The following is a 26,871-nucleotide window of genomic DNA, read 5'->3' on the forward strand; positions in this document are numbered from 1 at the left end:
GTATCTGAAGTTCAGCACTGACTGGAGGTATGTCCCCCAATGACAGAAGTGCATGCTTTGTAAGTGCCTGGCTAGGTGCCGAAGTTGCTTTGTTACTGCGATCCAAGTGAAACTTGGCTGAATAACCAGATTCTTCCCTTGGTGGCACTTGGTGAATTTTGCATCTAGTCCTTGTCACAGTCGGCTAGTGACATGATGCAGGCAGGAATCCATGAAACAACCATCCGTCATTTGACACATTACAAGAACTGGAAAAGCAGTACATCTTTCACGGATGCCACTGAAAGTTGTTTCAAGTGCTGGACAACTATTGCCAACTTTTACCATGATGGTATTTTTTTGCACAGTACAGAATGAGGAATGCTGATCGCAGTCAGCTAGTGACATTATCCGGGCGTGAACTAGCAACTGTGCATGATCAATTATTTTTGCTTGTTTTATGATGAAAATGAAATAAAGGAATTATGTGGTACTATATTGTGAGTCAACACAAAACCATGCTCTTGAACATTCAGCTTTTGAAATTGTAACATCTTTTGCTTTAAGTGTTGCTGTGAAGTATACTGACAGCGTACCTTATTTCCCTTTCCCTCTGAAGGAATTCAACACCAAGGATTGGTGACATCCTTCTGAAGCTAACACCTTTTCTCAAAATGTATGCGGAATATGTCAAGAATTTTGACCATGCCATGGAACTCTTAAAAATGTGGACAGACCGATCACCTCAGTTTAAAGCCATCATTCAGGATATCCAGGTAAATCCACCTTAGCATGATGACCCAAATTCAAAGCACCGAGCCTCCCCAGTGCAGTTATTTGTTAGTGTGACGCTGATACTTCTGCTTTTACAACTGTTGTTCCAGTTTTAACCATCATTATTATAACTATTACTATTAACATTGCTTCTACAATACTGATGAACTTGTTATTAATGTTCTTGCTTCTATTACTGTGGTTCCCATTTCTACTGAAATATAGAAACATTAATAGAAATTAGATTTTTTTTTTCCTGTCCAGTGGTTTACTGCTGCTCAGTCTGTCTCCTGTTAGTGTCAAATTGCACGACAATGTTCTGTGACATTACAGACAGCTGAACGGTTCTTACTGTGTGCTGTAAGCAATACCACCTACAGTAGGTGCTGATGAGACATGGTTTGACATGCTTGACAATCTACCTGAAATAAAGTACCGCTGACTGTTATGCAACAGGGGGAGAATAGGTTCCCCCAAAGCTGCTCACTAGGCAAACCTGCATCAGAGACACTTTGAGTGGTGAAATAGTTTTGGAGACATTGCTATAAGATTCTAGAGAATGCATAGAAAGTACTAGTTTTGGCACATTGTGTTTTGTTGTCTGTAGTCAGAATTCTTTGCATTGGGCAGAATAGGTCGCAGTTGTGAAGTGGCTATGCAGATACCAAGAGTGTGTGCTGACATACTGCTCTTGCTGTGCTGTACCAGAAACAGGAAGTATGTGGGAACCTCACCCTGCAGCACCACATGCTGGAGCCGGTGCAGAGGGTACCCCGATACGAGATGCTGCTCAAGGACTACCTGAAGAAGCTCCCTCGGGACTCCTCTGACCGCAATGACGCCGAAAGTGAGAACCACGCGCTCGCCTTCTTTTAGTGTGCCATCTCTCATGTCACACCTCTCATGAAGGTCATCAGATGCCGCGGGTTCTGCCATGACTCTACAGGATCATCTCAGTTATTTCCATTCCACGCTGCACTTTTGCAGTCATTCTACACCGAGACGGAGATGGTTCTGAAATTAGTTTAATAACGATAAATAGCCTCTCTCAGCAGTCTTGTTATCTTATGAAAGTTAAAATTGCTGAAACAAAATTTTCTTCTATACCCACCCAATTTGGAATTACCAGTATTTTAAGACTAGGTTTTATGGCTGCGGCTCTTGTACTACATGAGGAGACTGAGAAACCACAGATCCAGAATTTAAAGTCCACAGTGCTTTATGGAAGAGTTATTGCAGTTTGGAGAAGATGCAATTCTAAAGACACCTGGCAAATCACAGTAGTCCGTGTTTTTCCAAAGGCTCAGAGGATCCTGGATTCACCAGATCAGCAATTTAATTTCAGTTTATAGTTAAATGAGATGAAGATCCTTTTTTCTCATTTATAATTAAAAGCCCGAGACTTTTTTTTTGCTAGTAAAATTTAATTATGGTATTATGAGTTTTCTAATTCTATTTTCTCACACAGAATCTCTTGAAATTATTGCCATGGCTGCCACACACTCTAACAGTGCCATTCGGAAATCGGTAGGTACATAGCACCAAAATGAAAATAATTCTTAAAAGCTCTTACTTATATAAGTATCTTTGACATAACATAGTTATTAACAGAAGTCTGAAACTTTCAGAGAATGGTACAATTTAGAAATAGATTTGCAAGCCAGGTGAAAACATTTTCATGAATTACAGGACAATGCTGCTATGTTTTTGATAACTTCAATGTACTGTATATTTTCAAATTCCATACATGACAGCTAATTTTCCAAAAACAAAACTTAATGTTTTCCTAAAATGTGCCTTTAAATTATCTCTTGCTGGTTTTGGGCCTTTAAACCTCTGCGCTCAGAAAGTGGAGAACAGATCTTCCTTCTGCAGTTGAAAGTCCTAAAACCTCCCCCTGTACAAAGGCCAATTCTGCTCGTTGTGTCTGTACAGGATAATCTGAAGAAGCTCTTGGAGATATACGAGATGCTGGGCGAGGAGGAAGACATTGTAAATGCTTCCAATGAGTTTATTAAAGAAGGTCAGATACTGAAGCTGGCGGCTCGCAACACCTCTGCCATGGAGCGCTACTTGTTTCTGGTGAGTCAGGCAGGAGAGCAGCTTAACCGGCTTTCGTTCTTGATTTCTGAAGAAAAAGATTTATGTTTTATGTCCTTCAGTTCACTGACGTGGAGCAGCTTGTTCAAAGAGGCTAAGGCTGCTTTAAATTTGTTGTGTTCTGCAGAGAGAAGTCCTGACAGCTGGTGCCTTGGGTTGTAATATCGCCTTCACACACAGGGAAATCATATACTCATATACAGTGCAGACCATAAGTATTTGGACAGTGACACAATTTTTGCTGTTTTGGCTCTGTACTCCAGCACATTGGGTTTGAAAAAAAAACAATGACTATGAGGTTAAAGTGCAGCTAGTTCATGGGACCAAAAGTAATTGGACACATTAACATAATTGTAAATAAAATTTGGCATGTTTGCACATCCTTTGCAATTGATGGCTGCCCAAAGTCTGCGACCCATAGACATCACCAGACATTGGATATCTTTCCTGGTGATGCTCTGCCAGGCCTGTAATTCAGCCAATTTCTGTTCCTGCTTGTTTCGGGGGCTTTTTGCTTTCAGTCTTGTCTTCAGTAAGTGAAATGCGTGCTCAGTGGGATTCAGGTCGGGTGATTGACTTGGCCAGTTAAACATATTCCACTTTTTGGCCCTGTAAAACTCCATAGTTGCTTTAGCAGTATGTTTGGGGTCATTGTACTGCTGCAAGGTGAAGCACCATCCAATGAGTTTTGAAGCATTTGGCTGGATCTGAGCAGATAAGATGCTTCTGCACACTTCAGAATTCATCCTGCTGCTGCCATCTGCAGTCACTTCATCAATAAAGACAAGTGAGCCAGTTTCACTGGCAGCCATACATGCCTAAGCCATGACACCATGGCTTCACCATGTTTCACAGATGAGGTGGTATGCTTTGAATCATAAGCAGTTCCATTTTTTCTCCATACTTTTCTCTTTCCATCATTCTGGTACAGGTAAATCTTTATCTCATCTGTCCATAAGGCTTTGTCCCAGAACTTTAGAGGGTTTTTAATGTACTTTTTAGCAAACTATAAACTGGCCTTTCTTACCAGTGATTTGCATCTTGTGGTGAACCCTCTTAGACTATGCTGGTGTATTCTTCTCTTTATTGTAGTCTTTGACACATCTACTGTACATTCTAGAGAGTGTTGCTGACCTGTTCGATAGTCGAAAAAGGGGTCTTTCTACATGATTGGAAGTATTATTCGGTCATCCACTACTGTGGTCTTCCGTGGTCTACCAGCCCGTTTTCTACTGCTAAGCTCACCAGTGCGTTCTTGACAATGTACCAGACAATTGTTTTTGACACACCTAATGTTTTGGCTATGTCTCTGATTTATTCTGATTTTGCAGTCTCATGATGGTCTGCTTTAATGGCATTAACGCTTCTTTGGTCCTCATGTTGAGAGAGAACAGCAACAGACTCCAGATGTAAATGCCACATCTAGAATCAAATGTAGACCTTTTGTTAGCTTTCTTGTGCATGAATGATGCAACATCACACAGCTGGCCAATTGTCCAACGACTTTTGGTCCCCTAAAATGGGATGACTATGCACTGTATGAAAAGGGCTGTGATTCCTATATGGTTCACCCAATATAGAAGTAAATACCCTCAAATTAAAGCTGACATTCTGGGCTTTAACCACATAGTCATTGCTTCATTTCAAATCCAATGTGCTGGATATTACAATGTCCTTGTAAGATGAATTGGGAAGTATAAAAATACAAAAGATTTAAATGTGTATTAAAGCAATATGTGTATCTGATTCTTTTTTTGCAGTTCAATAACATGCTGCTGTACTGTGTGCCAAAGTTCAGCTTGGTGGGACAGAAGTTCACGGTGCGAACTAGGATAGGCATCGAAGGCATGAAGGTGGTAGAGACATCCAATGAAGACTATCCCCACACCTTCCAGGTGTCTGGCAAAGAGAGGACTCTGGAGCTGCAGGCCAGGTGAGACTCCTGGCCTTCAGCCTTTTCTAGAACACTTAGTACCAGGTTAAGACCAGGCAAGGAACACAAGCTGGAAAAAAATAAAGGGAAAAAACATAAACTATTCAAATTTGCTGATTACGTATGATGGGGGTTACCATCATACTTAATCACTTTACTGTCCTAGACACTAAAGTTTCTACTAAAGTATGCAAGTTATCCTACTTCTGTCTCAGGCACAAGAAAAGACTGAAAGCAAATCTTTGAAGCAAAGTTTAGTGAGTCATGAGTTAATTTGCTACAAATTGTACCTATCATCGGTGTCTCTCATAAATGTAGACGAACTATCATTTTCAAATGAGTATAGTTTCACAAATAATATTTGTGACTTAACGACTTCCATTCTAAGCAGGTAACACATAACACTCTTTGAACAACTTCAGCTGTGTTGTCAAAAAACTAAGAATTATAAGAGCTGTTTATATTGTGCCTCATTTCAACAAAAATATGCGATTTGTTCTCCCAAAGGCTTCTGGTTTCTATCCATTACCATTGTTTCTATTAAGAGTTTGAAATTTGGTGGTTTTGTTGTCTGATGGCATTCTGCACTGAAAGATAACTGTTTGGTGATTAATCTCAGTATCATTTTATTAATTTATTTTGCTTGCTGCCTGCTTGCAGCTACTGAATGATGACTTACGTAGTCAGGATGTGTGCAAGAACTAATTTGCCCAGATCAAAAGCATAACCGTCTGAAATGTAATGTCCTTGGTGTTCTCTGGTTTTGAGAGAACAGTATTAACATTTCAGTAATTCCTTGTTTGTGGATGTAGTGCAAAGTGACCTATGTTGTGCAATTGCTATAGAAATCATAATGAATGCTCTATTTTATTTTTTTAGCTCTGAGCAAGACAAGGTGGACTGGATAAAGGTATTTCTGTCACTTTTAGTAATATTTATTGAGGTGAAAATCAATTTTTTCTCTGAGTAACTATTACAAATGTGGGTAGTACTGCAAGTTTTATATGAAAAAGAGGCTTTCATTAGCTAACAAACAAACGAGAAAGGCTTCCTCTTGCCGGTAACCTTTCTGATGTTATTATTTTAAGAGGGTTTTCAGAAGCTATGAAAATATATTTTGGCATGCAAAAACTCTGAAAGAAATACTTTTATGGTTGTGCTTTTTTTTTGTTTCGATATCAAGTGAATTTGACTATACTCAAGCACAAGATAGGCTATCCGTAAGTGTTATGGTTCTAAAGGTCATGCTAGATTAACATTAATTCTGGGTGGCATAGTGACCTTGTGGTTAGCATTGCTGCCTCACAGCACTGGGGCCCTTCCATTCAGTTCCCAGGGTGCTATTTATGTGGAGTTTGTATGTCCTCTCTGTGTCCTTGTGGGTTTATTCTGGATGCTCCAGTTTCCTCCCCCAGTCCAAAGACATACTGTACTGGTATGTTACTTGGGTTCTGTAAAAAATCGGTCCTGGTGTGAGTGCGTGTGTTTGTCTGTGTGCCCTGCGATGGACTGCTATCTGGCTCAGGGTGTATCTTCCCCCGCCTTGCACACAGCGTTCCTGGGATTGGCTCTGGGTCACCTGTGACCCTGAATTGGATAAGCAGTTCATGGATGATGTGATGTGATATACATGAAATCACTATGTTGCACTCATCACAGAGATTAAGTATGTTTGTTGGTTTTTAGTTAATTGGTATTCCCTGATTCCACTGACCACAAAAAAAATTAAGCTGGCTTCATGACAAGCAGTACCATTTTATGGACTGTGAATGAAGCCGTATTATCAATCTGATCTTTCTGTTTTTGGAGTGTTCAAGTATATGTGCTCGTCCTTGTGTTTTTCAGGCCTTCCAGCAAACTATAGAAATATTCCAGCAGAAAAATGAGACTTTCAAATCTGCAATAGCTAAAGAATATGAGGACCACTCTGGTGAAGTTTCTGTAAGTGTTTTGTTCGTTGATTTGGTTAGCTATGTTTACAGGTTAGATATTTTTAGACAGCTGAGAAATGGATAGCTGATATTCATTGATCTCCATAATATGTAAATATTGTAAAACTGTCTGAAGGTGACAGAGACAGTTTTTACAAAAATCTGATGGGATTATTGGCAATTCAAGCTACTAGCAGCCGTAAAAGCAAGATGGGCAAAATACTTTTCATTTGTTACCTTTCCTTATGTTCTGAGTGGCCTTTATTTGAGGTTGTGTTCTGGCTTATCTCAAGTGATCTCATCTTGGTCTTCAGTGTGAATTATGATGCACTGGCTATGCTCATCATTCCCAACCTGTAGGTCTGTACTACTCTGTTGGATGCTGGAGATCACTTTTTTTTGTTTGGTGTAGAATCTAAAAGCAATATTTTCCTGTCTCAAGATGGCAGAGTTGGGGAAGAGAGCCCCAAGGTGGATACGGGACAATGAGGTGACAATGTGCATGAAGTGCAGGGAGCAGTTTAACGCACTGACTCGAAGAAGGCATCACTGTCGGGCCTGTGGTTATGTAAGTAACAAACTGTTGGGTGTGAGGCATGCGTCACAAAAGACCTAATCGGTGGCATTTCAGAATGTAATGCCTAGTTATCTCAGCACGGGCTTTTTCAGTTCTTCCCTGTTTTTCTTTTATTGAGAGGAATTTGCAAGGACACAAAATAGATCTCCCTCATCCAATGCATGTATATCTGTATGGAATTGATGAAATGCCGATTCTGGATTTGCAATTTTGTTTTGCTAGTGTAACGGTTTTTGGAGTTTTCACCCTCGCCGCCCCTGCTTTGCCAGTTCGTCCCTCAGTGCCTGGGCACGAACCCGGGTCTCCGGCGTCATGCAACAGGGAGCTCCCCAGCTGAGCTAAAGGAGAACTCCCCCAGCCCGGGTGGCTGAGATTCCTGTTATATGCAGGGGCGTATTCGTTACACTAGTTAGTGAGGGAGAAATGTTACAGCTTTGGGTTGGCACAACACAATAGGAAAAGCACCTTTCCAATAAACCTTCCTGATAATGGATAGATGGTTAAGTTGATGGTTTGTGATTATGATGAATGCCTTATTATATTCACAAGATGTGAAAGAAAAAAGTACACTACATAGGCTACATAACCAATATTGTGTCTACAAGTATGTTTACAGGATTCAAGCTCAAGAATAACATTGCAGATTTTAAGTGAGGTCAGGGGTTGATGCTGTCAGTAACATTTTTCTTTTAGAAGGCCTCAGACTGCAGCCTCTGAAGCTTCTGTCACAGAACTCGGAGCGTTCAGTGGTGTGACTGCCATTGCAACAGCATGGTTTTCCATTGTAGGTGGTGTGCTGGAAGTGCTCTGACTACAAAGCCCAGCTGGAGTATGATGGCAACAAAATGAACAAAGTATGCAAGGACTGTTACTTAATTCTGACAGGGCATACCGACAGTGAGGAGAAGAACGATGGTAAAAAGAAAGGAATCTTAGAGGTGGGTGAATTTTTGGCATTGAAAAGAAGTGTTGTTTTTAAATAAGAATTTACAGTTTTACCCTGTAAAGGCTAAATAAAAGGTAAATAGTGTTACTTTGAGAATCCTGGAAAGTATTTAGCGGCTCAATAAAAGTTGTTTCCACTGGCAATAACCTGGTTTCTGTCTCCACACACAAAGCCAGTAAGTATAATCCTGCTTTATTAAATATCAAGTATGTAGTTAGATTCTGAATATTTTTCTATTGTGGAATTTATTACAGTATATTAATATCCAATATTTTATTTGGAAAAGGGACGGGGAGAGGCTAGTGTCATCATTTTTAATATCTGCATTGAAAATTTTGAATAGCTGCACTAAAGGTAGTCTTTGCTTTGCTGATATGAGGAAAACTCATCTTCAGCACTGACTCAAAATCTATGATGTTCTAACACAAAGGCCACTCTTCTTTCAATAATACTAACAATGTATAGAAATTAGTATTTATTATTCTACATTTTTGCATGCCTTCTGTTGGAATATCTGACAGATTTACAAAAAATCATTTTAATTGTGGTATCCTGCTCTTTCTTTATGGAATGAAACTCTTCATTGTAGTGCAGTTGTTAACCTGCTACTTCACAGCTCTGGAGTCGGGGGTTCGATTCCTGCCTCGGACACATGTCTGTGTGGAGTTTCCATGTTTCATGTGCATATCTGAAGATGAGTCTATGCCAGGGATCAGCAATCCTCATCATTGAGTCCTTGATATCTTAGCCCAAAATGACTTAATTTAGCAAATTAAATGGGTATGAAGTCAAATCAACTGTGAGACTGACTCAGGTACCCATTGAAAGGTTCATCTAGAATCTGCAGAAATCTGGTGCTTCCTGACCAGGGCAGCCTACGTGTGGTATATAATATGATAAAAATGAATGTGAAAAATGATTGCATCATTTACTCTCTGATATGAGTCTGTATATGGCTGCAATGAGCAATATTTGGGGACTGAAATCACTTTATTAATATTGATGGCTATGTACTATAGTTTTACAATTTGTTTATGCCAATGAAGAACCTTAATACTTTTATATTTGGATTTGAATGCTGATGCATGTTTTTGCAATGAGAGGTTTCACGGCCCCCATTTCTCAATAGTTTATTGGGGTTACACTGGACAAAACAGTTGTTGTCCTTTACTGAATTGATGTTAATGTCCTTTTCAAGATTGAAGCAGCTCAGTTCTCTGGCAACAGCATCATCTGTGGGTTCCTGCAATACTCTGAGAAGACCAAACCGTGGCAGAAAGTGTGGTGTGTTATTCCTAAGAAGGAGGCGTTCGTCTTGTATTTGTACGGAGCACCGCAGGTAATATTTTATTGCCGTTGACTTGCCCAGTCCAATAATCTCCAGAATTCCTTCTCTTTACTCTTCACTGCATGATCAAAGATTAAATCAGAGTCTCACTTTCAATTGAATTATTTCTTGTCTTTCATCTCTTGGCTGCAGTACATTTTTCCATAAAATTAGAATGAACAAACCGAGATCATGCTAGTGCACCCAGGGCCTGGTTTGAAACTGTACATTAAAATGGAGCAGGTACAAACACATCAGCCTGTGGTAATCTGAGCCTGATTTTTGATCAGCGTCATAAAATGTCAGAGCAGAAAGTTATCATTTTACATTTAATCAGATAGTTCCTCCGCTTCAGGGTTCAGTTTTTTTTGTCATACGCACAATGAAATGCTGTTGGCATGTATGCTCCAATACAAAGACGTTAATTCAGTCAAAGAGGTAGATTTCAATATTCTGACTGTTTACAGGAAGAAACTATAAGTACATGCCTTGATGCTTCTATAACACTTACCAGTACTCCAATAATGGGCTGAAAAAAGAGTTTATAAAGAGAGCTTATAAAGAGTAAATTACCTACTGACTGTTCATGCAGATATATTCTGTGCAGTTATAAATCTTTATAGTCCAGTACATTGTGTTGGGTATGATTAGTGTGTGCTACATTTACTGTAAACATATTTACTTTCCAAAAATATACTGTCTATTAATGTGAAGCCTGAAAGATACTGTAGGTACAGTATTTTCCCCAACATAACGTTGATTTATATTTGGAAAATCAATGAATGAGGAAATATCTGATTAACATATGATGTTAGGGATTTCATTTTTAGGTAAATATTTGGTGTTTATCTAATGTTATTATCACAGACAGTTAACTAAGATTCAGCAACTAAAAACATTTACGTGAGAAACACCAAATCAGCATACTGCTTCTAACATCAGTACCAGCTTCGGCAAAAGGGTACCCTTACTGTAGTGTAGATTTCCTACACTATAGTGAAAACTATAGTGAAAAAATAATTTACACACATTTTCACGGTGGTGCAGTGGTTAACATTGCTGCTTGCAGTTGCTGGTGCCCTGTGTTCAATTCCACACCAGGTCTGCTATCAGTGTGGAGTTTGTGTGTTCTCTCCATGTTTGTGTAGGTTTTCATTGGGTGCCCCAGTTTCCTCTCAGAGTCCAAAGACATCCTTGAAGATTAATTGCCTTCAGGCAAAATTGGCCCTGATCTGAGTGTGTGCGTGATTGTGTGTGCCCTGTGATGGACTTGTGTCCCACCCAGAGTGTACCCCACCTTGTGCCTATTGCTTGCCGGCTTCCCTGCAAGCTGGAATTGGATGAAGTGGTTATAAAATGAATGGATGGATGATCATTCCAAAGAATTTTGTGAAATTCTCATGTGTTACGTTCTCATATTATTGTCCTGCTCCTGTCTTTCAGGATGTGAAAGCCCAGTCTACGATTCCTCTCTTGGGGTATGCGGTGGACGAAAATCCAAAACACATGGACATGCCTGCCAGTTTCAAACTGACCCAGTCCAAGTCAGTGCACAGCTTTGCGGCAGAATCGGAGGAGCTGAAACAGAAGTGGCTGAGGGTGATTAAGGTGGCAGTCACAGGGGAGGTTTCAGAGCCAATCCAGCCTGAACAGAATCTGGAATCGGCAGGGTCCCAGGACAGCAGGGCAGACAGCCTCTGATCTTAACCTGTGGCACTGATAAGGCAGGCTTTCCTTCTCCAGACAAGAAGCTTTTTCTCCACTGCAGTTCGAATAGTACAATCCCCTATTGCCATAAGCAGGACCTGTTTTACAAGATTTAACACTAGAAATGTGGATTGGAAACTGCAAAATGCAAGACTTTCAAAATGCATTCTTTCACCTGGGACGTGGAATTTGCTGTGGCTGTGTTTTTGTTGCATCCTCCATACATCGAGCAAACCCAAACATAGCAAGGACAGTGACGAATGGAGACAGTGCCTGTTTTAAAGCAAGAGATCTATCTCTGTTCTTTGTTTTTTGGTGCTTCAGTGAACAAATTGTTCAACACAAGCACCCGCTCTCATTAGACATGCAAATCAGTATAGATATGTTAAAGAAAACAAGCATTTAATATATAGATGTAGATTTTGCTCATCTCTTTCTAAAGGAGGACCCATTGTATCTTCTTCGATATGACCACAACTGTAAATATGTTGAAAGGATTTCCTTTTGAAAGAGTGGAGTTTGGACTGAATTCTTCACTGGAAAGTAACAGATGAATTGTCATATATTCCTAGCACCTTTCATGCTTAAAAGTGGATAAACTCTGTTGTAGGTTTCATCCTTGACTTCCTACTCATCACTAAGCTCTATTCAAAACCAAATGAATTTCAAATAACCATGGAGAAAAATTGATCAAGTTCAAGATGTTTGTAATAAAACGCATAGTAGAAATACTGTATGTGAGGCATGAGTTCTCACTATAGAATAAGTAAGCCATGTTTTTTCAGTCATATCCGTTTTCTTACTTGATTCATCAACGATGTAAAATGCACAGCAAACAAATGTGGTCACCTGGAATTTTAAATGCACTGTTACCTCTCCTAAAGACAATATGATACAATATGTGTAAAGATGAGCTTTCCATGTTGGATAAACACAGTAACAACAGACAGCTGTTCCATGAAGGAAGCTGAACCGACTCCTATGAATTTTTCTGTTTTACTTAAAATGTACCTTTTGAGACGAATGACAATAGCTGGTGCTTTCCATTAAAAGAATACAAAGCAGTGTGGCTTTTAAAGAAAACACAGGGTTGGTTAGAAATTGTCCCCATGGTGACTAATTTACGTGTCTGTAAATGTTATATGATTCATAAAGCATTGTTCCCTTCATATGCATCCATAAATCATCCTGTTGTGTTCAGAATTTGGGTACGTCTGTCGTTTCCAGTCATATTGATATTTTAATCAAGTATTACAAAGTAAGGCAACCTTCTTTTGTATCATATACAGTATGTATCACAATGCAATGTCAATGTCAATGTCAATGGCTAACTTCAGCTTTGGAGAGGTTTGTATCACCTTGGCTTATAAACTGTTCTCCAGACTAGCTATAACAGAATGTTACATTACAAATGAAACAGCCAAATGAAAATATTTAATTCCACAAAGCACATACAGTACAGTTCAGGGCTTTGTTTTTGTATAAAAAATTATATTGAAACATTTACAGGTTTATGACCACAATGTCTGAAATGCCAAAAACTAATACAGCATTTAGAAGGTAAACCCAGTGTGAAATAAAACAGATCTGTAGAGTAATAGGAGGGTTAAGCATAGGCCCTGCCATATTAGCAGGGACTGAATAAAACAGATACTGCAGAGGGCCTTTGTCCTTGAATCACCGTCCTACTAACGTAGTAAGTTTTTCCATAATATTTTTTATTAAATGTGAAACTGTTTCCATTAATTGTAAAGTAGCACCCTTACCAACGTTCACTGTTAACTGCAGAGATAATTAAGATCATACATTTTTTTGCCATTGTTTCAGTAACTCCTGACCTTCAGTTGTACAGAAAGAATTCAATCCTGGTAAATACTTGTATTTGCCAATTAGTGCCAACAGTGAGAAATGAGAGTTAACTGCAGTCGTAAAGTGTAAAATTATCATCAGCCTACAGCAGAAAACTCCAGGTTCTTTGTTAGAAAATTTATTTTGATAATTTGAGTTGTGATGGTTATACTTTGCTTTTTTTCTTTAATCGCAGGGAAGATGTAAAATATTGTAAATGTCTGTAATTTTTCAGAAATTAATGAGCTGAAAACAATAAAAACACAAGTACAATCAAGGATCTTTGTCAGGCACATACATTGATAACAATGAGAATGTTATTTTTTTAAAAGATACTGTAATTTTATTTAATTTATAGAATGCACGCATGATCACAAATTAGCACAAAACCAGTGTTTTATTCCTACTGTACCTGTCTAATTTGTCAACATCATAGCAACTGTGGTCAGAGCTGTGAAATAACATTTTTCCTTTCCCAGTATGTGTCCATTTTAAGGTTAAATTATACTAATTCCTGTACATTTTGGTTTTAAACCTGAATCTTGAGACGTCATGGTTGTGTTAAGAATACCTGCAGTATGCCATAATTTTGATAATGGATATGATCTTTTCCCATCTTTTACATAATATTGTTTATTATTATTGTAATGCTGAAAATTACATCATTGCTACTGTCAGATGTCAAATGATAATCTGAAAATGTATATTTTGTTCCTGTCACACACTTCTTTAAAAAAAAGTCATTTTAGGTAAAAGGACACAAAGCACATCTGGCATCTTTTCAATAAAAGAGACCTGAATGTAAGATAAGAGATACTAAGACTGGATGCAGTCCTGATTTTCCCAAATATTTGAAAATAAATGCACTTTACTGTCAATGATTAAATGTGGACCTTGTAAAATAAACTACTACATGATTGTCATTTTTGGGGGCCTTTGAAGCCATTTTAATTTCTAATTTAGAACTAAAATGTCAGTGAAATTTAAAGTATAAAAGTCCAAATACAATCAGTTCTTATAAGGGCCTTAGTAGTCTTGTCACACATCAAGGCAGCTTAGCTGTTAGGTTAAAAGTCGATGGTGCAGATGAGGTGTACATTCGGAAGTCTTTATGCTCAGATCCAGGAGAGCTTTGGTTCTTATTTTCTGTCTTCAATCAATGCTCCAAGATCATGTTAATTGAAATAGGAGAATAACTGGTTTCCTCTGAACTAGTTTGAGAAAGTCTGTTCCTTTTTTATATATATATACTGATCCAGCTAATTATCAATTTAACAACAGGGTTTGCTTTAGCAGCACTCTGCAGTAGAAGCTATTGTAAGAGCCACAATTCAAATTTTCTGTCTGTATTGTCAAGCAGCTTTGTTCCTAGCCGGATCATTTTCACCTTTCTCTGAAGGTGATGAGTCCTAACAGATTTTTCTTTAGCTATTGCCGATTTAATAATAATAATAATAAAATAATAATAAAATAATAATAATTATAATTGCTTACACTTATATAGCGCTTTTCTGGACACTCCACTCAAAGCGCTTTACAGGTAATGGGGACTCCCCTCTACCACCACCAATGTGCAGCATCCACCTGGATGATGCGACGGCAGCCATAGTGCGCCAGAACGCTCACCACACATCAGCTATCAGTGGGGAGGAGAGCAGAGTAATGAAGCCAATTCATAGATGGGGACTGTTAGGAGGCCATGATTGATAAAGGCTGATGGGAAATTTGGCCAGGACACCAGGGTTATACCCCTACTCTTTTCGAGAAATGCCCTGGGATTTTTAATGACCACAGAGAGTCAGGACCTCGGTTTTACGTCTCATCTGAAGGACGGCACTTGTTTTACAGTATAGTGTCCCCGTCACTATACTGGGGCATTAGGACCCACACAGACCACAGGGTGAGCACCCCCTGCTGGCCCCACTAACACCTCTTCCAGCAGCAACCTTAGTTTTTCCCAGGAGGTCTCCCATCCAGGTACTGACCAGGCTCACACCTGCTGAGCTTCAGTGGGTTTCTAGTTGTGAGTTGCAGAGTGATATGGCTGCTGGCTAATGATGCTGGTGCAGTTGTTCCCAATCCTGGTACTAAGGGACTCCTTTGCCTGCTGGATTTCATTCCAGTGGAGCTTTTTTCAGTGTTGCAAAGTGATGCCTTTGTCAGTTTGCGTGTTGAGACTTGTTTGACTGTTTCTGCACTCCTTGATTTCACAAAATGTCAATGTGTACATTTTTACCCCCTTTCCTCCATTCATTAAAGTGGGTTTCCTTGTTTTTCTTTTAAACAGCTCTTAATGGGTGATTAATAAAGAGACACAGGTGGGAATGATAATGTATTAAACGCCAAAACAAAGGACTAGTCGTTCCAGTGGTAGAGATTCAACTTGTTATATTTCACTTTATATCTTAACTAGGCACATTCCAAAATAGGTACAAGTTTATATACAAAACACAGTCTTTTTAAGAGCTCAAAGCAGGCCTCAAATAAAAAAAAAAAGTTAAATGAACTAGCCTGCACCTAAGAACTCGACTGGGGAAAAAAAATTCAACAAGAGAGGTTCTACCCAGGACCACGGCTGGAAACAGCTGTACTTGTGATAATTCCAACCTACTTTTCATTTACTAATTGAGACAATTTTGGTATTCAGTTATGGAATGGTGGTCCCTTTCTGTCCTGAAGATTGAGGGTCACCAGGAGCAGTAATCCAGTTATTAAATAGATTTAGACTTTACTGTTCGGAATGCTTTCATTTCGGTGTATTACTGCAAGTACAATTACCAGCTTCACACTGCCACCTCATATACTCAGATTAAAGACCAGGCAAGGGAGGCAATGTTAAAAAGTTAATTTTATTTTCACATTAGAAAAAGGACAAAGCATTTTATAAATCTACTGATCTCTTCACACATAATATGAAAACAGTGAAGCACTGGAGGTGAACTATCGCTCAGTGACTCATGGTGCTGCTGCCAATTAACCCTTCGTGGTCCTCAGGAGGCCCCGGATCCGTCTCACGAGTGCCTGGATAAAGGTGTATCGCGAGCGCACCTGGCAGTATAGCCCCTCCACATCCAAGACTTTCTTCTGCAAGGAGTCCCCAAAACTGCACGCCACATCTGTCTGTAACTGTCGGAGAGAGTGCCAGGCTATTTCAATATTCCTGCTTAAATTAATGAGAGCCTGGAAGACTACCAACAGCAGATGTTTGACAAATGCCTGTATTTAGATTCTCCCCACAGGATTTACAAACTAAGCTCATCAGCTAAAGTGTTTCAAGGTCCATACTGCTCTGGACCTGTGAAAAAAGTCAGTCTGCTAACATCCTTGCTTGTCACTGAAAGGTCTTTGACGGGCTGTAATCCAAGTAGGTCTTGTTCAAGAGTGAGAAGAGTTATTTTAACAAATTTGTGCATTTTGAATTTTAAACCCTCTCTTCTTGGAATCACTAATTGTTTTCTCTCTGCTCACAGCACCTCACAAGAGGAACAGCAGCAAGTGGAGGAGTGGTGCTTCCCTAACAGACACCTCTGCCGTTTAGCAGAGAAACAAATCCAGTCAGAAACCCTCTTGGGGATCCATTACCAGAGCCGACTGGTGATATGGCCCAGGCTAGAATAAAATCTGTTTTTTTCTAAGAACACGGCTAATTTAACTTTTCCTGTAATGTAACTGTAATGTTGATTTTTTCTAAATAACCTCCAATCTGCCACACTCATTTTATTTTTTTCTTCTTGGTATAGGGAAGTAGCACATTTTTTACACTTCATTTTAGTGGAGCTGTGAGTGAATACAAGTCAAGGGGAACCATTCAGCTTGAGATCAAAATTCAACTGCTCCGTTGGCATCATTCACCTTTGTAATTGCTCTCATACAGTTCAAAGTCAAAACATGAGGACCAGAATATTTAACCAACTGAATATTTAAAACAAGAAAACTACAGAGTAAAATGCTGTGGCATACTGGAGTGCAGTTACACTTGAGTTTTGCTTCTCACCTGCTCCAGATCCTGCTGACTCACTCGAGACAAACCAAAGCTTCTCATATCGCTGTTTGGCAACACTCCGAAGGAATCTGGAGGAAAACCAAAGTACTGCATTAAAGCCCACCTAAGATAAATTATGAAAAATGATGGGATAATAGTGAAACGTATTCACTGCAAGTAAGAGCAGTCAATAACTCTCAGGGGAGATAGTGGTATACACTTTGTGTTACTCAAAACAAAAACCTACAAATTCTCAATTGGGACGGTTTCAGCTAACTGCTAATAGGAATTAACACAATTGACTGACAAGACACCTGATTGTGACGTTTTGGCTGAATTAACTACACATTCAGTTAAGAGATGTTAGTGGAAGCGCACAGAGTTCTCCATTTTCTTACCGTTTGGATTTCTGGAACTAAAAGAGTGACCGGCAGGCAGCAGTGAATGCTGGGTGTCAGAGGGGATACAGTAAAGCAAATAATACTCTAAGTGGCGCCAAAGAACAAATAGGCACGTCTCAATGATGTCTGAAGGACAAAGTGAAGGAATTATTTTACCTCAAACACAGAATATCATCACAAGGGTAAAATATATCATTCTCAGACATTAGTTAAATGATAGTACATCCTCTGCCAAATGAGAAAGTCTAGTAAAATTAATGTGTATGAGTTGCAGGCCTTAAGGCATGATGAGACAATGTAGTCTGATAGTGCAATCTGAGCAATAAGAAATTTTAAGTGTTGAAAAAATAAAAATATATCTGGAAATATATTTCTATCAAAAATTAGATACTAGATACCACAACTAGATACCACTAAAAGGAAGTAATGAGTAATAGTTAATCTAACAGTAAAAATGATTATAGTATAATTATAGATTAAAGAATTTTAACTGGGAACTAAACAGAACTGATATTCAACATAACAGTTCCTCAGCAGGCACATTTTAAGGTTCCACAGAATTATTTTAGGCAAGAGCTAGGACATGAATCCTGGTGTTCATGCAATTCAAAAAGACTATCAAGGCTTTTTCTAACCGGTTCATTAAATTCAGGGTCACAGGGGAGCTGGAGCCTAACCTGGAAAGCAAGATGGGACACACTCTGGACAGGACACCAGTCCGTTGCAGGGCTGACGCAGACAAACACACTCACACCAGGGCCAATTTTCCCAGAAGCCAATTAACCCACTAGCATGTTTTTGGACTGTGGGGATAAACAGAACACCTGAAGCAAACCCATGCAAACACACAGAGAACATACAAAACCCACACAGATAACACCCAAGGTCTGAAATAGAACCAGCCCCAGTGTTGAAAGGGCAGCAATGCTAAACACTGTGCTGCCCTACACGTTATGGTCAACTGAAAGGATGGATGTATACAGTTCCAATCAATTTCCTTTACAAAGCTTGATCTCCCACGTTTTCACTGGAGGAAGAGATCTTAATCTCAGCGGGACTTCCTTGATAAATAAACCCATGTCTGAAATAAACAGTGTGAATTCTCCTGTCAGGGGGCAGAGTGTGCTGTTCTCCTGACTTCTGTGGTGCCCAAGGCCACTGTCGGCCTCTGTGCTGTAGGTTAGAAGTGTGTGGAGCAGGAAAAGGATACAGGAACAGAGGGAGAGCAATTTGGCGCGGTTGTTGATGTGCTTGACCAGACGCCTCTTGGCCAGGATGATGCGCTGCACCATGGAGGTCTTGTCCACTCCAATGGAGGTGGAAACAAGGGACTGACATAGCTGAAATGAGCAAGAAACAGAATCCCATGAGAGTCTAGACATACGCCATATACATATTTCAGGAAAAGGGCTGTTTATATATATACAGTGCCTTGCGAAAGTATTCGGCCCCCTTGAACTTTTCAACCTTTTGCCACATTTCAGGCTTCAAACATAAAGATATAAAAAATTTTTTTTATGTGAAGAATCACCAACAAGTGGGACACAATTGTGAAGTGGAACGAAATCTATTGGATTTTTGAAACTTTAACTAATAAAAAAATGAAAAGTGGGGCGTGCAAAATTATTCGGCCCCTTTACTTTCAGTGCAGCAAACTCACTCCAGAAGTTCAGCGAGGATCTCTGAATGATCCAATGTTGTCCTAAATGACTGATGGTGATAAATAGAATCCACCTGTGTGTAATCAAGTCTCTGTATAAATGCACCTGCTCTGTGATAGTCTCAAGGTTCTGTTGAAAGCGCAGAGAGCATCATGAAGACCAAGGAACACACCAGGCAGGTCCGTAATACTGTTGTGGAGAAGTTTAAAGCCGGATTTGGATACAAAAAGATTTCCCAAGCTTCAAACATCCCAAGGAGCACTGTGCAAGCGATCATCTTGAAATGGAAGGAGTATCAGACCACTGCAAATCTACCAAGACCTGGCCGTCCCTCTAAACTTTCAGCTCAGACAAGGAGAAGACTGATCAGAGATGCAGCCAAGAGGCCCATGATCACTCTGGATGAACTGCAGAGAACTACAGCTGAGGTGGGAGAGTCTGTCCATAGGACAACAATCAGTCTTACACTGCACAAATCTGGCCTTTATGGAAGAGTGGCAAGAAGAAAGCCATTTCTCAAAGATATCCATAAAAAGTCTCGTCTAAAGTTTGCCACAAGCCACCTGGGAGACACCCCAAACATGTGGAAGAAGGTGCTCTGGTCAGATGAAACCAAAATCGAACTTTTTGGCCACAATGCAAAACGATATGTTTGGCGTAAAAGCAACACAGCTCATCACCCTCAACACACCATCCCCACTGTCAAACATGGTGGTGGCAGCATCATGGTTTGGGCCTGCTTTTCTTCAGCAGGGACAGGGAAGATGGTTAAAATTGAGGGGAAGATGGATGCAGCCAAATACAGGACCATTCTGGATGAAAACCTGTTGGAGTCTGCAAAAGACCTGAAACTGGGACGGAGATTTATCTTCCAACAAGACAATGATCCCAAACATACAGCAAAATCTACAAAGGAATGGTTCACAAATAAACGTATCCAGGTGTTTGAATGGCCAAGTCAAAGTCCAGACCTGAATCCAATCGAGAATCTGTGGAAAGAGCTGAAAACTGCTGTTCACAAACGCTCTCCATCCAACCTCACTGAGCTCGAGCTGTTTTGCAAGGAAGAATGGGCAAGAATTTCAGTCTCTCGATGTGCAAAACTGATAGAGACATACCCCAAGCGACTTGCAGCTGTAATCGCAGCAAAAGGTGGCTCTACAAAGTATTAACGCAAGGGGGCCGAATAATTTTGCACGGCCCACTTTTCATTTTTTTATTAGTTAAAAAAGTTTCAAAAATCCAATAGATTTCGTTCCACTTCACAATTGTGTCCCACTTGTTGGTGATTCTTCACATAAAATAAAAAATTTATATCTTTATGTTTGAAGCCTGAAATGTGGCAAAAGGTTGAAAAGTTCAAGGGGGCCGAATACTTTCGCAAGGCACTGTATCTCTTCAGCATGCATAGGCTGCAAAAGAACAAGTAATAGGTTTATTCCATGCTGAAAAAAAGAAGAAAGAAAACAACGTTTCGGCTGTGGAGCCTTACTCACACCTGAAGAAGGCTCCATGGCCGAAACGTCGTGTTTTCTTTCTTCTTTTTTTCAGCATGGAATAAACCTATTACTTGTTCCTATATATATTTCTGTACACCACAGAAATTTTCAGAACACAATCTACAGCCCCGTAAGCTTTAAAAATAGGAACAGCTATGTCTATTCCAAAATGAACAATGAAACTCAGAAAAAAAACAGTAAAATCCAAACATTTTAAAAAGTATTCATAAAAGTTGTATTTGAAGTTATCCAGTATCTGTGTCTGACAGGGCTAGCGTTAAATGTTTGTATACATGGTGTTAAATGATTTATGCCGAAGTCTCAAAGATGTTTATGACTGCACATCTTAAAAGTGTGATTTATTTGTATATTTGTAAGTCATTTAAAATTTACTTCTGTATTTTGCCACAATGCCCGTGATACAAAGCCCTGAAACTCAGCAGGCATCCTGGTCCAATTCCTTAGTATCAGTACAATGAAGATTCAAAGAACACCTATGTAGCACAATGAGGACGTTTCTCAAAAAGAGTAAAGATGTTAACCCCAGTGTCCCGGCCAAATTCCCCCCAATCAAGGTACATTGCACATTGGTGATGGTGGAGGGGAGTCCCCATTACCTGTATAGCAGTTTGAATTGAATGTAATATAAGTGTAAGCAATTCTTATTACTTTTACAGGCATACACTGTAAAAGTAATAGTAATAGCTAGCTATACAAGTGCAATTATTATTGCTTTTAGAGATAACAAAATATTCACTAACAGATGTGACTGTTTAGACCCTCTGGAGGGCCCTCTCCCTGTCAGCAGATGGCTGACGTGATGCGGTGTGGGCGAGTGATAAGCTGTACCTCTTTGACCTCCTCCGGGGGAAGGTGCTCCACACCCTGCAGCTTGCTGACGCTCTGCCTGTGGCTCTCGTAGAAGCGGAAGAAGTCGTTGGCGGTCTGCTTGAGCAGGAAGATGATGAGACCCAGGCTGGGGACCCGGGAGTAGGGAGCCCCCGACACAGGGAGGTCTGCAGAGAGACGAGGGAGTTGGGATGATTGTGAAAAGGGGATACGCGCCGAAAAAGACTCGGACAGTTAACAACCTGTAAAATAATTCAACACCCTATGGTCAAAGTACAGCTTATCAACAGAACGAGGAAAAAATCAGGGAATTTTAGTTCACGCACATTTGGATCCAACTCACTGAATTGTTTTATTTTATAATTGCTAAACACATTAAGAAATGAAAATACTGCTTGTAGCAAAATCAGCAAATAAGTGCATTGGTGCAAACAAATGTCTTGTCCAATATTGTGAAATAAAGTAAACATTATTTTGTTCCAGGTAATGAATTGTCCTACAAAGGCAAACATGTTTGTCTCGAAGGCTCTTGTCATCTTCTTATTGACCTTACAACACATCTCTAAGTTAAACCTGAAATGAAGTAATTATCTGATTGGACCATATGTTTTAATTTCGAATTGATGTCTTCTTTTCACATCCCCACAGTCCACTTCTTAATCAGTGCTAAGTTGCTACTGTGACTCTAGTGCCAACAAGGGCAACAAGGCTGATGATCTCGTGCACATTCCTCTCCTAACATGCACTGCCATTTAAATAAGCAGAAGAACATGAAAAGTCAGACAGCATTAACGGATTACAAGCAACTAGAATACCCCAGGGGCAACCAAGGACCAAGATAAAGCCAACCTAGGCCAACCTAAACTCCAATGATCTTGTCCAGGAAACAATGGGCACAGGTTATGGCTTAACTAATTAAGCCACCTAGAAGTCTCCTTTTATTTTAAATGTATAACTTTATACGTGGTTTCTCTGCAACGGATTTAGTCCTGGCTGAAAGAACTGTCAACACTTCCAATAACCTCTCACTTCCTCACTCATTAGTGTGTTCCTTTCTTCCTGATACCTTCCACTTTTCCAAGTGTGGTTCCAGTTACATCTAGCACTTAAGAGCGGTGATGTCTGGACTGAAAGGCTCTAACAGAATATCAAAGACTTGCCTTCACCAGTCCCGCAACACAGGAAACTCTGCTTAGAGTCATTTAGATATTTTCAGGTCGCGTAGACATAGCCGGTATGTGTAATGTAATGTGTAATGTTACAGCAAATTTAAAACCTTTAAAGCTTCAAGAGCTGAAAATCGGGTGTAATGAAGGAAAGTATGAGGTTTGATGAACTGAGAGCTATGTTGTAAAAACTAACATAATGTAGCAGAGACTGTCAGAAATCCAGAACCAGTAGTAAAATGTCCTCTGTTGAGGTGTACATCATTTTATGTGTAAAGCTGTGGCTAGGTTTGGGAGGTTTTATTATGACCAGTAGTGTGACTCTGTGAGCAGAGCATGCATTTCCTATCCTGAGATTTTGAGGCAAACCTGGCCTGGAGCCGTCTCGGCCTGTGGGCTCCATGACTGAGGGGCTGAAGAGACAGATGCTGAACTGGGCCTCCAGGGAGCTCTGCAGCAGCAGTGTCTGGCAGTACTCCATCACATTGGCGCATATCTACGGCAAAAGAGAACCGAGTGTCACTGAAGCAAAATCAGGAAGCAAACGTTAACACCTAATTATCTTTTTTTTAAAAAGGCCTGTTGGGCCTGAATGTTCCATTTAGGTGGGACAAAAATTTGTAAATGTATTCTATATTAACTAAGAGCTCATTTAGCATAACTTCAGTATTTTTTTAAAGAAAAGATCAACCAAAAGTAAACATGTCTGTGACTTTCAATTGAAATAAATAAAACATTTGTCAAAAACTACTGCATGTACAGTATTTATAATTGTATGTGTTTCAAATTTATTGATATGCTACTGTGACCTCTAACACTAATCTGAATGATGCCCCTGCTGTTTAGCATTTACATGTTCCCACCTGGCCAACGTTCAAGACCGCAAATGATGTAGGTGTGTGTGGGGGTGTAGAGGCGGACGCAGGTGTGTGTGTGTGGGGGGGTGTAGAGGCGGACGCAGGTGTGTGTGTGTGGGGGGGGTGTAGAGGCGGACGCAGGTGTGTGTGTGTGGGGGGGGGTGTAGAGGCGGACGAAGGTGTGTGTGTGTGGGGGGGTGTAGAGGCGGACGCAGGTGTGTGTGTGTGGGGGTGTAGAGGCGGACGCAGGTGTGTGTGTGTGGGGGGGTGTAGAGGCGGACGCAGGTGTGTGTGTGTGGGGGGGTGTAGAGGTGGACGCAGGTGTGTGTGTGTGTGGGGGTAGAGGTGGACGCAGGTGTGTGTGTGTGTGGGGGTAGAGGTGGACGCAGGTGTGTGTGTGTGTGGGGGTAGAGGTGGACGCAGGTGTGTGTGTGTGTGGGGGTAATAATAATAATAATAATAATAATAATAATTGCTTACACTTATATAGCGCTTTTTCTGGACACTCCACTCAAAGCGCTTTACAGGTAATGGGGACTCCCCTCCACCACCACCAATGTGCAGCATCCACCTGGATGATGCGACGGCAGCCATAGTGCGCCAGAACGCTCACCACACATCAGCTATCAGTGGGGAGGAGAGCAGAGTAATGTAGCCAATTCATAGAGGGGGATTATTAGGAGGCCATGATTAGTAAGGGCCAATTGGAAATTTGGCCAGGACACCGGGGTTACACCCCTACTCTTTTCGAGAAGCGCCCTGGGATTTTTAATGACCACAGAGAGTCAGGACCTCGGTTTTACGTCTCATCCGAAGGACGGCGCCTGTTTACAGTTAGTGTCCCCGTCACTATACTGGGGCATTAGGACCCACATGGACCGCAGGGTGAGCGCCCCCCGCTGGCCCCACTAACACCTCTTCCAGCAGCAACCTTAGTTTTTCCCAGGAGGTCTCCCATCCAGGTACTGACCAGGCTCACACCTGCTTAGCTTCAGTGGGTTGCCAGTTGTGAGTTGCAGGGTGATATGGCTGCTGGCAGAGGTGGACGCAGGTGTGTGTGTGTGTGGGGGTAGAGGTGGACGCAGGTGTGTGTGTGTGGGGGTGTAGAGGTGGACATAGGTGTGTGTGTGTGGGTGTAGAGGTGGACACAGGTCTGGGTGTGGGTGTGTGTGTGTGTGCATGCAGAGGTGGGCGCAGGTGTGTGTGTGTGGGTGTAGAGGTGGACACAGGTGTGTGTCTGTGTGTAGGTGTAGAGGTGGACACAGGTGTGTGTGTGTGTGGGTGTGGGTGTAGGTGCGAGGTGTCCCTGTCTTCGCAGTTCACCTGCTGGATGGCAAGTTCCATTTCCTCCCGGTGGTCTACTGTTTCCCCCTGCATGACACCGTCCCTTTCCGCCTTCAGCAAGCTCTGTCGCTCCAACCCCGCAAACCGGCTCAGCAGAGACAAACACAGCCGCTGCACAAACAAGAGCAACACGAGGTAGAACAGTGAGCCAAAGGACCAGCACTAAATGTGTTCACTGACAGGACAACAGCAGGGGGTGGCAATTTTCAAACTAGTCTAGCCAAGCCAGCACACAGTGGCCAGCACTCCAAGTTTTCAATCTACAGGTATTACCTGACTAACAGTAGATGAGCTGTAAGGAATGTCCCCAGTACAGTGAATCCTATGGAAGTTTTTTAGTGCCACGGAGAAAAAACAATATTGCATTTACAAGAGACTGTTTTGCGTTTTAACAAGAAAATAAGTGTGTTTATACGAGATCGTATTTCCTTTATAGAGAAAACTATCGCATTAAAATGAGAAAATTATTGCATTTAAACGCAAGTTAATTTGTGAACAATCTTGCCTATTAATATCTTGCATTACATATGAAATAATATTGTCTCATGCAAAGGAGCGTTGACTTTAACAATTGTAGAATACTGTCAAACTCCCCTTTTTGGGAAAAAAACACGATGCTGTTAAATGAAACGGGTAACTTGTTAAAACACAATTTTAAAATGCAATTTATCTCATATAAATGCATTTTTGTTCTCTGTGGCGCTAACAAGCTTCTGTAGAAATCATATTAGTCAGACATGAATTTACCATTGGTAATAATGTAAATGTGTGTGGAGGCAGTGCATTCTAGACGCAACACAAAATCGTCACATGTAAAATTGTCTTAACTGCTTGCAGTTTGATTTTTAATGCTAATGTTATGCTTGAATGTCATTGATGAAAAAAGAACTTCATCAATGACAACAGTAAAGTTAACACGTGTGGGCTTGTGAGCTGCAAGAGACAGGTAATATACAGTTGCGAGGAAGAGAAAAAGACTAAGGGCAACCATGTTTCACAGCTAAACATTTCCAAGTTTTAACAATCCTGTACACAAAACTAACAATTTCAGGAAAAAAAGGAAGATTTTAGTCATAACATAAGAACAAAGTGCAGTTATGGGTGGACCAAACAAGCCAATAGCACGTTCACTCATTCTTCTTGTGCCACCTGACAAGCATCACGTTTTTGCTCTAACTTTTCTAGTTCTTTACTACCTCTAGCACCTACACCATGATTCTGACTCCTGCCACTCACAACAGGTTCACAGCCTGTGCGCTAGAGTTGCCTCACCCTTTCTAGAGTATATCATGACTGGGGGAAAAAACCCATGTATTAAAAATGTGTTAAACTGAGAGCGCTGGTAGAGGATTAGTCCTATTTTTAAAATTGTGTTAAACTGAATTTGTGTTGGTTGAAACTGTGCTAGTCCAGGAAAATAATAGTCTGTTTCATCACATTTATAGGGGATTTAGCCTGTGAATTGGATAGGATAACCCAGCATCTCCAGTAGAGACATCTCAGCATGATACTCTCTCACTGGGATACACAGGACTTGAGCTAGAGAAATTAAAAGTAGAAATTCCACATCCTGACATACGGAAAGTTGACATTAGAGAGTAAAGAGAAAGCAGTGTGGTAAGTTTCTAGTGCTGATGAAGAGCGTGTAGTAAATGTAATGTGGTCACTCCCGGCCTCTGCCTGTTTTAGCTCGGTCTCTCTTTGTTCTTGCGCACATGCAACATTCTCTGCACATCATCCCTATCTCAGTTCCCACTCTCCAACTTTTCAATTATTATTTACAGAATATTTTTAAAGTATGCTTTATTTGGTAATTATGTTTCCTAATTATAGGGTAATAAAATGTTCTTTCATTAAGCAAAATGCTTTTCTTTATAAAACCCATGAATGGTATAATGAACGTTTTCACGCTCCTAAGAAAGAGTAGCTTCCAACGTACGTATTTGTGAGTGTAACATATTTTCACCACACAGATCAAGCTCTTGAGAAT

The 26,871-nt window shown here is 40.5% G+C and overlaps 2 protein-coding genes across 17 annotated transcripts in view; one reads left to right on the forward strand and one right to left on the reverse strand.

Moving 5' to 3' along the window:
- Window positions 1-14,049, forward strand: part of fgd4a (FYVE, RhoGEF and PH domain containing 4a) — a 125,821-nt gene extending 111,772 nt beyond the window's left edge. For all 16 annotated transcript variants that reach the window (XM_088646840.1, XM_088646826.1, XM_088646831.1 and 13 more), the window contains 11 exons: window positions 599-755; window positions 1,462-1,600; window positions 2,222-2,280; window positions 2,689-2,835; window positions 4,614-4,786; window positions 5,666-5,696; window positions 6,632-6,727; window positions 7,160-7,285; window positions 8,083-8,232; window positions 9,439-9,579; window positions 11,011-14,049. In XM_088646840.1, coding sequence (XP_088502966.1) covers window positions 599-755; window positions 1,462-1,600; window positions 2,222-2,280; window positions 2,689-2,835; window positions 4,614-4,786; window positions 5,666-5,696; window positions 6,632-6,727; window positions 7,160-7,285; window positions 8,083-8,232; window positions 9,439-9,579; window positions 11,011-11,268 — 1,477 coding nt within the window. In that variant the 3' untranslated portion in view covers window positions 11,269-14,049. The remainder of the gene's footprint in view (window positions 1-598; window positions 756-1,461; window positions 1,601-2,221; window positions 2,281-2,688; window positions 2,836-4,613; window positions 4,787-5,665; window positions 5,697-6,631; window positions 6,728-7,159; window positions 7,286-8,082; window positions 8,233-9,438; window positions 9,580-11,010) is intronic.
- A 1,908-nt stretch (window positions 14,050-15,957) lies between these two features.
- nup205 (nucleoporin 205) overlaps window positions 15,958-26,871 on the reverse strand; it is a 61,951-nt gene continuing 51,037 nt past the window's right edge. The window contains exons 37-43 of the mRNA XM_088646825.1: window positions 24,861-24,992; window positions 23,050-23,176; window positions 21,515-21,681; window positions 18,716-18,845; window positions 17,503-17,631; window positions 17,117-17,193; window positions 15,958-16,248 (exon numbers count right to left, since the gene is read on the reverse strand). Coding sequence (XP_088502951.1) covers window positions 16,096-16,248; window positions 17,117-17,193; window positions 17,503-17,631; window positions 18,716-18,845; window positions 21,515-21,681; window positions 23,050-23,176; window positions 24,861-24,992 — 915 coding nt within the window. The 3' untranslated portion in view covers window positions 15,958-16,095. The remainder of the gene's footprint in view (window positions 16,249-17,116; window positions 17,194-17,502; window positions 17,632-18,715; window positions 18,846-21,514; window positions 21,682-23,049; window positions 23,177-24,860; window positions 24,993-26,871) is intronic.

The sequence above is a fragment of the Lepisosteus platostomus genome, chromosome 9 (assembly GCF_059453375.1).
Source record: "Lepisosteus platostomus isolate fLepPlt1 chromosome 9, fLepPlt1.hap1, whole genome shotgun sequence".
Lineage (NCBI taxonomy): Eukaryota > Metazoa > Chordata > Actinopteri > Semionotiformes > Lepisosteidae > Lepisosteus > Lepisosteus platostomus.